At 33.7% G+C, this 13,886-nt stretch overlaps 1 protein-coding gene across 1 annotated transcript; it reads left to right on the forward strand.

The window, feature by feature from the left end:
* The first annotated feature begins 271 nt into the window (after positions 1-271).
* Positions 272-6,411, forward strand: LOC129941879 (WD40 repeat-containing protein SMU1). Its single transcript, XM_056050645.1, has 5 exons — positions 272-421; positions 484-550; positions 620-878; positions 5,127-6,205; positions 6,268-6,411. Exons 1-5 carry the CDS (start codon positions 396-398, stop codon positions 6,364-6,366), a joined length of 1,530 nt encoding a protein of 509 aa, XP_055906620.1. The 5' UTR covers positions 272-395; the 3' UTR covers positions 6,367-6,411.
* Positions 6,412-13,886: the final 7,475 nt, after the last annotated feature.

The raw sequence follows: 13,886 nt of genomic DNA on the forward strand, positions 1-13,886 counted from the left end.
AAACTACAACCATCTATGCTGCATTAAATATAATAAAATGTACCTTATCAATTGTTGCAACAATATCCAAAACATTCTTCATATCTTAATACTTTTTGAACACTATTATGAATTTCTCCTCAATTAGTGGTAAATTATATTAATAGGAATGTGTGGTGAAAAGATAATAGCATGATGCAAAAACACTCTATATTTTTTAGAGTGTTTTGCTAAGATGTTTGATTGAAGTTTCATCAACATCAGGATGACAGTTAGATTTCTGGTCTCTTAGTATCTTTGATCTTTGGTCTTTAGTTTATATGCACTGCTAGTTACTTATTGGTTATTGAATTGTTAAACTTTTCTGAAACAAACTAATTATTGTAATATTATTGAATCGATCAGATTTGTACACAATGTCAATTGAAATTGAATCAGCTGAGTATGAACTGCATGCATTATTTCTATACTTTTGTTTTACATTTATATTTTCTTTTAAAATAGTGTTATTCGTTTGATTCAACAATACTTAAAAGAGTCTAATCTTAGCAGGACGCTGCAAGTCCTTCAGGTAAAATCAAGCTTTATTAACATAATTATAATAAATTCATACCTACGTTTAACACTTTGTGATATTTAGGAAGAGACCGCAGTTTCTTTAAACACCGTTGATAGTGTAGATGGATTCATACAAGACATTCAGAATGGACATTGGGACACAGTATTGAAAGTAATACAATCGCTTAAACTACCAGACAAAAAGCTCTTGAATTTATACGAACAGATAATCCTAGAATTAATTGAATTACGTGAGTTGGGAGCAGCTCGTTCTCTACTTCGTCAAACGGACCCAATGATAATGTTAAAACAACAAGAACCTGAGCGATATATTCATTTAGGTAAGAACTTTCATTTAATATTATTTGGCTTAAAGGATGTCAGACTTTTTTTAGTTTTAAATTGTATAGATCCGATTGGGTATTAATAAATACTTTTTGGTGTATAATTTCTTAGATTCTTTGTGTAGCTAATGTTTTTTTGAATGAATATATAAAAACTTACAGGCTATTTATGAATTGTCATTAGGCTAATTGATATTTTCTTTTGTTGGAATGTTTGTTTACAATTCGATTAGTGTTTCCACTTCAGGAAAATAGCAGCGCAGTAGGTCATTAAAAAATGCAGTAGATTGAATCTTTCAAAGTAGATTTTTATTAAACAAAATAAATAGCTTCAAACTATATAACATAATTTTTTATGTTAAAATAGGTACTAAAACTTAATCTTAGAAGTATTTACTAATTACTTAAACGTTTTTTTTTCATAAACTTTCTATCAGTAAAAGTTAAATTTTAGTGTCCAGCAACCTTTACTTACATTTTTCATTTCTTTGCGAAAAAATACATTTTCAAGTTTGTCGCGAAATGTATCTTTAGCTTGGCTTACAATGGGGAACCTACGCTCTGCAGAAGCATTATTGTGAAAAAAAACTTTTTTTTGTTTACAACTATTCTTCATAGCTGAAAAACACATATCATACACAGAGGACGAAGAACGGTATAGGAATATCTATATAGACGGTATACAAATAGCAGAATTCACAAACCAAGAGTTTCAACGTGATTTAGCTTTATAGTTATAAGCTCTAAATTTATGAACTTATTTTCTAGTATAAGTTTAGAATTCAGACATTTAACAGAAAATAAAACATCACGTTCTTGTTTATAAATACTCTTGTTTAGATTTCTATCAAATCGGTATATAATATTTTCACATGGACACATTTAAGCGTCAAGTATAGATGAGTTAAGCCATTTTTCAGCGAGTATTTCAACACAATTTAAGAAAAAAGTTTCGAGTTTTGACCTCATACCTTCAACGTTTTGTCCAGTCAGTTTTTTGGAGTGGCTATTGTTTTTATTTGTTCGGAAACTATATTTCGGACAGAATCCGGCAGACAGCAAGGTTTCAAAAAAAAGGTTTAGATGCAAAAAAAATTAGGAAGATATGCTGCGATCATATGGAAATTGCATTTAATGTACTTTATAGAATTTGACGGTTATAATTTATTCTTTAAATTTCTCTTAACCATATCACGGGTAGTATCAGGATAAAGATGAGATATAAAAACACATTTCTTCGGTAGTATAGCAACTAATGCGAACGAAAAACCCTCATCCATTTGGGAAGTTGTTGGGCTTTCAAGTTAGCTGCAGTAGATCCAGACAAAATGTTTTTTTGGTGCAGTCGGTAAAATAGGAACATTTGAAGTCTCATTTATAAAGGGCAAAGAATTGGCATAAGTATGTAGAATAATTGAAGAACTTTGCTTGCATTTTTATAAGATCATTGGATATGTCTTTAAATGTCCTTTTTGTTTTCTTAAATATCTTAAAAAGTTCAGTGATTTACTTTTTCTTGCAAAACCAGTTTAAGAAATACCAATTTTGATAAGCCCTTCAACTAACTTCACAGTTAGGCCCGCAAACTTCATATGGTCAAGCCGTCACATATCCAACACATGCACATTCTTTCATTCTACTACTCAAAGTTACGTCTGTCGATGGTGACATTTTCACCGAGACTATGGTTTTGTTGGTCCTTTCTTGATGACAGCATGTATTTTGTTTTGCCTTCATTAAAGTCATTTCTGCTGCCTTTACCTCAATACTCACAAAAGCCTCATTGACATCGCCAGAACAGTTTTAATATCGTAGATGGGACACTGCCCATATGTTTAATACAAGAGCTCGAAGAACCTATCCTTGGTGTTGTCATCCTTCTCTTCCTCTGGGAGGCGTGGGCGTATATTAGGCTAATGTTGTCAAATTTAGCCTTGATGCGGATGGTCATGAAGCGCTGTTGATGCGCATATAGCTAAAAACTTGATGCCTAAGTCTGGCTCCGATGATAAAGCCACATCTTAATAAGCGCTGTGGGTTTTCTTAGTAGCAGTCACCATAGTAAAAATTGATCCTCTTTTTTAATGGACGGTGATATCTAAATTATAGCAGTTTAGGGCCTCCGCTAATTCCTTTGCTGCACGTGGTCTATATAGGGACCTAACATTCCACGTGCTTATCGGAAGTTCGTCGTCCTTAAATCGTTTGATTGGTTTGTTAACAGTAAATCCGTCCGTATCCGAGGCTTGTTGGTGCTTTGCAACTGGGTTTTCGTTACGTGGCTGGGTCGCCCGACCTTCAACCTAAATGACCAGGTCCTTGATTTAACTCCAAGACTAAGAGCCGGAATATAGGCCTTGGTTCCGAATATGTCGTAGTAGCTCTATAAAGTGTTCACCAAGTAATTCAACCTAACTGAAACTTTATACTCCTGTGGTTAGAACCGAATCTCCAGTTGAGGTACTAGGCACACTATGTTCACCGCGGGGGAGTGAGAGTAGGAGTTAATAGACAGAGGTGGGTTTTGAAGAAAACTGTGAACGCTTGTGTCCTCTTGAATGCACATGTCTACCATTTGAACATCAATTTAAATAATTTATACTATTTCATATTTTTTAATCAAATACCCACACAAGTATGCAAACAAAACCAGAAATGAAATTAGCTACGAAAACTTCCCTTTAGAATATGCAATACTTTTCTCTTGAATATACGCCCAAAAAGTATGCAATAAGTTTCGGTTAACTGTATGCCCAATCAGTATGCAATATAAAACTATAGTAGAATAACAAATCCAAATTCCAAAGTTGAAAATATAAGTTTAGCAAAAGTAAAGACAGGAAAAAACGCTCAAGTAAAATAAAATACAGAACAAATAAAAAAGAAGATAACATCCACGAGTTAAAAATGTTAAACACTATTTGCACAATACAAAAAAATTATAATGCACAAAGAAGAGTTTCAATATTCGAAAATGGGCAATATTAATGGCATAGCACCATCGACAACTAATTTACATAAGACCACATAAACTGGCCAGCGAAGAATTAGCGTAATATATTGTGGGCTGATGAGAGCAAATTTATCGTATTTGGTGGTACTGTGTCTTGACAATACGTGAGATGTCCCCAAATACAGAATATATTCCAAAATATACAACAAAAACATTAAAACATGGAGAATTTTCTATTTTTAAATGTATTTTTTTTAAGTTTGTATTATTAAAATCAATCCAGCTTTTTATTTCCTTAAACATTTCTACACACAAATCTTAAACAATAAATCTACGCTTTGTTTACTCTTCGTATTAAAAAGCATTTATTCGTCTCCCCGTTGTCTTTATAAATACAAATTGATAGAAATGGATAAATGCACCCACCCACTAAGTACATTTTCAATGAATAACTATTTGTAATTTATGATTTTTGTTAATATTCGTTCTATTTACTTCCTCGAATTTATTTAGAATCATTGCTTTATTCCGGACTGTTCATTTTAAACAGACAAAACTACATTGTAAATTCAAAATATTTGTTTAGAAAACTATTTTAGATAACGTGCTTGGTGTAAGACCGAGTCCAAAATAGTTGCCTGTCTACCATTGCTACCCATCGCAATCCAAATTCTCAATACATAGTTACAGGAAATCTTAATATTGAAGGTATATATTATGTAGATGGACCACCGCCTGGAAAGATTTCGTGTGTTCAATATCACTAGAAAGGCAAGGCGTTTTTGTAATTCGAAAGCTTTGAAAAAACCTATAATTGCTTGAATTATTTTACAACAATAAATACGAAGAATTTCTTTGTTCATATTTATGAATTGTGTATAAGAAAATGCTTGCATTTTGGTTGGAAGAGATAGAAGGTCTCTGATTCATCTCTTAATTGCCTTCGTAACCATATTCATTATTCTTTTTTGTGTTTTCATTTTCACTTTGTAACACGACTAAATTGCGCCGAAATATTTTGACTTCAGTTTGCTTATTAAGAATTTGAAAATGAAGGACAGACGATACCTGTTGAGCTATTGCTATCATTTTGACGATCATCGTCTAACGTGAAGTAAGACTATCTTCAAAACGCTATCGTTTGACGATTGTCGTTTTACGTATGACCCCCCAGTATTTTTTGACTTGAGAAGATTAGTTTTTACTATGCCTACTTAATTTGTTATCGAACCAATCTTTTGAATTCTTTTTCAATGGAATATAATGTATATTTCTTATGTTTTTATTTTTAGAAAATTTGTTGCAAAGAGCATATTTTGATCCAAGAGAGGCATACCTCGAAGGAAGCAGTAAAGAAAAACGGCGAGCAGTAATTGCCCAAGAACTTAGTGGGGAAGTACACGTTGTACCTTCATCACGTTTACTAGCCTTGTTAGGTCAAGCTCTAAAATGGCAACAACATCAAGGCTTACTTCCTCCAGGAACTACAATTGACTTGTTCCGTGGCAAAGCGGCTATGAAGGACCAGGAAGAAGAAATGTATCCAACCCAAATGGCGCGACAAATTAAATTTGGTCAGAAATCTCATGTGGAGTGTGCACAATTTTCAGTTGATGGACAATATATGATCACTGGCAGCGTTGATGGTTTTATAGAAGTATGGAATTTTACTACTGGAAAAATAAGAAAAGATTTAAAGTATCAGGCCCAAGATCAATTCATGATGATGGAACATCCTGTTTTGGCACTTTCGTTCTCCCGAGATTCTGAGATGGTAGCATCTGGTTCCCAAGCAGGCCAAATTAAAGTATGGCGGATAACAACTGGACAATGTCTGCGTAAATTTGAAAAGGCTCATATTAAGGGCATCACTTGTTTGCAATTTTCACGTGACAATAGTCAAGTTTTGAGTGCTTCTTTTGATAATACTATCCGATTACATGGTCTTAAATCAGGGAAGCTTTTGAAAGAGTTTAAAGGACACCACTCATTTGTAAATGATGTGACATTCACTCCAGATGGGCATAGTTTGTTAAGTGCGTCATCCGATGGTACTGTCAAAATATGGTCAATCAAAACTACCGAATGTTTGTCAACGTACAAACCTCTTGGTAATGAGTTGGCTGTGAACACTGTCCTATTACTACCCAAAAACCCAGAGCATTTTATTGTTTGCAATAGATCAAATACTGTGGTGATTATGAACATGCAGGGACAAATTGTACGATCATTTTCTTCTGGTAAGAGAGAAGGTGGTTCGTTTATCTCAGCAACGCTATCCCCTAGAGGAGAATTTATATACTGTGCTGGAGAAGATAAAGTTCTCTACTGTTTTTCAGTTTCTTCTGGTAAACTGGAAAGAACACTTAATGTAAGTAACCGACATTTTTGTATTTTGATAATTTTATTTATGTTAGCTTTCAATAATTTAAGGTTCATGAAAAAGATGTTATTGGAGTCTGTCACCATCCGCATCAAAATTTGTTAGCAACATATGGTGAAGATGGTCTTCTTAAGATATGGAAGCCATAATTAAATATAATTACATTTTAATAAACTTTGGTTAAAAAACACAAACGATTCTTGCAAATATTTGTATTTATATATTTATAAGTATAAAGCATAAAATGGGCAAGTTGTGGCAACATTTATAATGACCTTGAAGGTACGTTTTTAGTGTACTAGCTGACCTGAAGTCTCCGAATGGTTGTTGTTGCGGAAACTGCTTTCGGAAACCGACGATTTGTTTTGTATTTGCGTTTAGTCTGCTTTAAAGCAAACGCATTTTTATTGAAGTGAAAGTTTTTCTTGATTCTGGAACAGATTTAGAAGATAAGATTTTATTTAGAATAAGGAAATAAAAACTAGATTGGAAAATAAGTTTACAGATAATTCGAGTATTAGAAATCATTTTCCTATGTATGAAAAATTATACATTTCAGATTCATATATGTATATGAACTTCCTGTCACATGAAGCTTTTTTTGATTTGCCGATATTTCTTAAACCCTTAGTTTTTTTTTGGAAATGAATGAGGTATGTTTTAAGTTTATATCGCAAACGAATATTTATTTATTTATTTATTTATTCATCAAGCAGAGACACAGCTCTTAAAGACTACTTAGAACAATATTAAGTTTATATAAATAATAATAAATAAAACAAAACAAAAAATAGGATGTACAATTAACATTAACCACCGAAGTTTATTATTAATAACAATTTTTTTTTAAAACAGTCCCTACTTAAATATAAATTAAAATCAATGGCATTACAAACAGAATTAGCTTGTCTTAAACAGCGAGTAAAGGGTTCATTGATTCCATAATTGACCCTATGAAAGGGTACACAAAATAAACGATTATTACGTAATTCACGACAAGGAACATGAAAGCCAATCAACGAAAGCAAGTGAGGGCAATTGATTTTATAATTTATTAAGTCTCTTACAAGCATTACATCGAAATAAATACGTCGTGATTCTAGGGATTGAATACCCAACAACAAACACCTGGTGTTATATGAAGGCATATCCGTGTTCCAACGCAATATCCGAATTGCAATTCTAGTAAAGCGTTTCTGAATTCGTTCAATTCTCGCCGAATATGTTATATACATAGGATTCCAGATAGATGAGCAGTATTCTAAAATTGAGCGAACATAAGAAAAATATAAGGCTCTAAGAGTATATGGATCAGAGAAGTCTTTAGCGTTCCTGGAAATAAATCCAAGCATAGAACTGGCCTTAGAAATAATATAGTCAATGTGATTAGCGAATACGAATTTTAAATCAAAGATTACACCCAAATCTTTTTTCTCAGTTACTTGTGTTAAGGTTGACCCAAGTAAACTGTAAGAAAACATAATTGGAGAGGTGCCGCGACAGAATAACATACTATGACATTTAGAAACATTTAAATGAAGATCGTTGTTAGAACACCAAACGGAAAGATTGTTAAGATCATTCTGCAGCTTTATACAATCGGAAATAGAATGAATGCGCAGGAATAATTTAAGGTCGTCAGCATACATCAAACAAGAACAATTTTTTAGACAACTGGGAATATCATTGATAAACAAGAGAAAGAGGAGAGGACCCAAATGACTTCCCTGTGGTACACCGGAAGTAACAAAAACAGGGTTGGAAGTAACATTATTAATACGAACATATTGAATTCTGCCAGTAAGGTAAGATTTAAACCATGTCAATAAATTGGAATGAAAACCGATGTTATGCAATTTGGAAATCAATATTGAGTGATCAACTCTGTCGAACGCTTTCGCGAAATCGGTATACACCACGTCACATTGGTATCCTTGTTCTAGAGCTTTGAGTACATAATTACTAAAAATTGTAAGATTAGTTGTAGTTGATCTTCCACTGATAAAACCATGCTGCAAAGGTGAGATTATTTCTTTCACAGAAAAAAGTATTTTTTTATAAATAATTTTTTCGAATAGCTTTGGGATCACAGATATTTTGCAAATCGGACGATAGTTGGTTACATCATTTTTGGATCCTGATTTAAAAACGGGATAAATAAAGGAACTCTTCCATTGTTTTAAAAAGCAACCTTCACAGAGAGAACGGTTGAAAATGATTTCAAGGGGGATTGATAAGGAAAGAGAGCATTTTTTTAAAACAATAGGAGCAATTCCATCATACCCAGAGTGTTTATCTTCATGTAACTTTAAAAGTTCACAGATAATGTCTTCTTTATCAACTGATAATTGGTTTATATTAATCAATTGAGATGAAGACATCAACCAAGGCCTCGTTTGATTATAAGAAGGTTTAAAGATGGATTGAAAAAAGTCAGCAAAAAAATTGCAGATTGTAGACGGATCACTAGATGTTTGACCATTATACCGTATAGAATTCGGAATTCCGGTGGTACTTTTTTTGTCATTTATAAACTTAAAGAAACATTTACTATTTCGTTTTACTTTAGATTCAATACTTAAAATATATTGGTTGTATAAGAATTTATTGAGAAAATTGAATTCACGATTACATCGAAGATAGTTCATGTATAGACTATTATCATCCCTAGAATCACGATAAAGTTTGAAAGCTTTATTTTTTCGATTATTCAAATTAATGAGCTTTTTATTGAACCAGCAGGGCTTAGTTTGAGATTTCTTCAAATATTTAGGAGTATATAAATCTATTGCCTCACCCAGCAGATTCGTTAAAAGAGTAAACGATTCCTCCACGTCAACATTTTCAAACATAGAGAACCAATCAACCCCATTCAAAAAATTTGAGACATTAAGAAAGTTACATTTATCATAATTAAGAAAAGAAGTAGTTTCAGAAGTTTGCTTTATATATTCTAAAAATTCAAATGATATGCAAAGTACAAGATGATTTTCGGAGTTAGGTAAAGGAGGTGGAGTAGGGCTGTCAATACTCACACCAAACTCATTATCAGTGAAAACTAAATCAAGATAACGATTAAGTTTATTACGAAAGCAATTGATTTGTTTGAGCCCAAATTCAGCTAGAGTATCAACAACCACACTCTCGCAATCACTACTAACATTAAATGGTATTAAATATTTATCATCCGGATCAAAGACCCAATTTACAGCAGGTAAATTAAAATCACCTAAGATTATAATATGCTGATTATCTGTTAAATTATTTAATATAAATGAACAATTATCGATATGCGTTTTATATACTTCAAAAGAACTCTTCGGTGGTATATAACTAATAATAAGAAAAACATCATGATTATTATTAACACAAAAACGAATAATTAATTGATCAATATTGAATGTAGAATTTGAAGAAGACGGCAACTCTAACTGCATACTTTTGATAGACGAACGCACTGCAACTAACACACCACCCCCTCGAGTCTGTCCAGTTGTGAACAAACAGCGATCATTACGATAAACATTAAACTGCTGGTTGTCAAACATTTCCGAACTGAAATGGTTCTCAGAGAGCCACGTTTCAGTTAGAGCAATTACATCAAATTGTTGAGAAGATGAGAAGAGAAGAATGTCATTCATTTTCGTACGTAGTCCACCAACATTGTGGTAGAATATTAAAAATTGTGAGTTTTTTGATGAAAGAGGAGAAACAGGTAGATAATCGTATGTATGTTGGGCATAGGCAGAGTTAATTTGAGTGTTTATAAGATTATTGTTATTGTTTTCAGCTGTAATTATTGATTTTAAGTTGTTGTTTTTGCTTTTATGTGAGTTTGGTTTTTTGGAGAAGGAACAAATAACTTTACGCGAACAAATGCAGGCCACATTGAGGGAAGCAAAACTTCACTCAATTTATTTTCAGGAACACTTAATTTAAAGTTAACAAACGGTAGTTCAGTCAATACTGCATCTTTTTTAATTAATTTGAAACATTTGATTAAATGAGCTGGAATATTTGTGGCATTGGCTACATATTCAATTATTGAATCAGGTTCAGTGTCATTCGAAAAACTTGATAAATGCACCCACTTATTACTAGGTATAACATTAAGTTTGCACTCAGGGTTTGTCATTGTACCATAGATGGGGAGGGTAGCATTAGAAACGGGGCCGCGAAGGGGATTTTTTTTGTTTTTCTTTTTATCAACCTTTGCGAGAGGAGAAGAAGATATATTAGAGAGCACATTAGGTGATGGTGATGGATGAGTCAGTGATTTTGTTAAATGATTCACTTCTTTTGATTCAAGATAAGCAGTGGAGACACTTTCAGTGACAACATCTGCACTTGCATTATTTAAATTGGAAGTCGATGGATTAGGATTAACAAGATAAGAAATTAATGAGTTGTTAGTGAGATCAGTTAATGATGATCCTTGATTTATAATTGGTTTCACAGGAACACTTTGGGAGCATTTCAAATAATCATGTATGGAGCAAATCTCTCTCTTTAATTCTCGAACACACTGAGAAAGCTCCGTAAATCGAGTAAAAAAGTTTGAGAAATTAATGAGAGCACAATATGTTTGGATTCAGTTGATAAATACAAGTTTTTTTATCTAAATTTACCTTTGAGACCATTTAAGTAATGTATGCTGTGTTTTGATTTCTAAATTACTCCAAGTAACCTGCTGTGTATATATTCATAGAGCAAAACTGGGTCACATGACTGTTTAATGGCTTCAATAAACTCTTCAGTTTGTTGGTATTGCCGTCTTCCTTTGTAGACTTCATTTGCCATCCCCGCACGTTTTACGTGATGTTCAGATCAGAAGAATATGGGGGCCATGGAAATAGATTCACATTTTGCCCCTGAATGCAGACTTTTATTGCCTGTACGGTATGTATTGATCGATTTTTAATTGATTGCCGTCATTTTAGATCTTTAAAAATCCAGCTCCACTGTCTCGTTATAGGTGATTGCTCCTCATACCATTACACCGCATTTTCATGATAAATTTCAATTTAAATAAAACATGAAAAAAGCAGCTATATCCATCAGGTCCGTCCAAATTATTTTTTTTTTATCGGAAAAGACGAACGGTATTCCACACCCGATTCCACCTACTGTGATTTGTTGTAAAATGATTCTATCAAATAAACACTCACACTAAGCTCCCAGACAATCAGAGTATCCTTTTTCCTGATTTAAAACACGCTTGTAATATAAAATTATTACATACCTAAAGGTTTAAAAAATATCCTAAGGGTTTAAAAAATATCGGCAAATAAAAAAAGGTTGTTCCTATTCATGTGACACTAAGTGTACATGAGTACTATGTGCTTGTTGTACTACGTCCAGAGAGTTAATGGGACCAAGTCCCTTGTTAGTGACGAAGGTTGAGCTTCAGCTCACCTTCAATTCAATAAAAAATAAAAAGTCAGCAGGTGTCTATTTCTTCGACCAACAATTTAATTTTGGGGGCGTTCTATCCGAACGACTAGTATTTAGAGAGTGCACGTTTGAGAGGCTTCATTCTACCAGAGGCATTCCTCTTTTTAGATAGATGCGGTCTGATACAGGATAGATTGGCAGTTCCGCTAATCTACCACGTCAGACGACGAACCGTGGATAGGCGACTCCTGTACAATCGGGACGTAATGGCACAAAGCGGATCAGATCTCCTTCGGTTAAGTAGGGCTGTGTCCGAACGGGACTGAACTGATAGGGTGAAGCAGGAGAACCAGTTTTGGTGGCTTCAATAGGCACTTGATAGTGGGTAGTCGGGATGGGGTTTTAAGCCTTGGCTTGCATACTTGATTTATAGTTTTGGTGGCTTTTATCGGCACTTGATAGTGAGTAGTCGGGATGGGGTTTTAAGCCTTGGCTTACATACTTATTTTATAGTTTAAGGATTAAGTTTTAAGTAGAATAAGCATGGTGGCACAAAAAGAAATACAAAAAAAAAAACATGGAATAAAAAAAAAGACAACAAAATATGAAAAAATGTTAGATAGTTAGATTTGCTGCTGTAGTTGTTCTAGTTTTAAGTAGTTTATAGGTAGGATAGGTAGTTTAAGTTAGCTTTAAGTTTTATATTAAGGACCTTATTTTAAGTAAAAATAAAAAAGGATCTTTATATTAGTTTTTTTTCAAATTTTCTAATAAATACAAATATAAATAAAATTTAAATTGAAGTAAAATAGATCTCAGGGCTGGAAGATCCGTATGGGACCAGTAAGTTAGTTGTAAGTTAGAGTTAATTAGGCTAGTTAAAAAAAAACTATGTGCAGCAAGCCCTTTGGGCAGAGACCATCTTGCGTTTCACCACCAACAACAACAACAGCAAGAGACAGAAACCTATACGCACACTGAAAACTTACGTAGCAAACATCGCTCATGACATTTTAATGGTAGGTTCCTGATGACCACGCTCAACGAAATTTGAAGCGAAACTTTCGGAGTGGGTACTTAATTGGACTAGTTTAATATTTATAAGGCGACTAATCCGAGTAATCAAAAAGAGTAATAATTTTAACAATAATAATACAAATAATAGCAACAATGAAAAAAAAATTATAACAATAATAATGATAACAAAAGGAATAATAATAACAATAGAAATAATAATAATAGCAATAATAATAATAATATTAACAATAATAATAACACTTTCTTAAGGTGGCGCTACAGTCCTGTGTGAACTAGGACCTCATCCAACAAACTTCTCTATTTAGCTCGGTCCCTACCTGAATTTCGTTTCACCTACTTATAAAATGTTCAAAATTCAGTTATGATTTTGATCTCAACATCTTCGGCCGCACATTTCTTGTGCAGTCTCTTATTTCTTCTGAGAAGTCGGTGTTCGTTACTCCTCTTTAACACATAGAGCTTGTGAGCAGCTCTCGTCCTTCTATGCAGCGTCACTTTGCGTAATTGTTTGACTGCATGTGCCTCACGACATCAAACGAGAGATTTCCTATTTGTGGTTCTTTAAAACCCAGCGCGTCAGAGGCGGCTATTGCATCTTAGCTTTTATGTCTCTGGTTCTCGATACACTGCGTTAGCGGCAGAGAACTTCGAAAGAGGTTACTTGGGACTCGCTAGAAGAAGAATTTTTCTATCTCTGGCGATTGTAGCAGTTCGACATTGTATCTTCTTCCAGCATCTCCTTGTTTTGCCCTAAGTCCCTTAGTGCTACTTTGGCTACTACGCTCTTAAAAGTCCCAATCAACATGCTCATATGCCATATGCTTGTCCAAGAGTTGCTTGGTGTTGTCATCCTTCTCTTTTGTAATTACTTGTGCGCATATTAGGCTAATGTTGCCGAATTTAGCTTTGATGCAGATGGTAATAAGGCCATAGTATGAGCTAAAGACTTGTTGCCTAAGTCTGGCTCCAATGACAAAGCTCCATAAAAATATGTGTTGTTGGTTTTTTCGGTAGCAGTCACCATCCAATCGTATGTTATTTGCTGGTGGTGTTATCTGCTTTATAACAAACTAGTTCGTTGTCCTTAAATAGTTTGGGCGAGGCGCCAACAGTAAATCCGTCCGTATCCGAGGTGTGTTGATGCTTCGCAAACATTTGGTTGGACTTTTGGCGTGCTTCAGAATTATTTAAACAGCCTTTGCTTAAGGTCACGATGTTTTTCCAGATATTCAACCAA

Source organism: Eupeodes corollae, chromosome 1 (genome assembly GCF_945859685.1).
Source record: "Eupeodes corollae chromosome 1, idEupCoro1.1, whole genome shotgun sequence".
Lineage (NCBI taxonomy): Eukaryota > Metazoa > Arthropoda > Insecta > Diptera > Syrphidae > Eupeodes > Eupeodes corollae.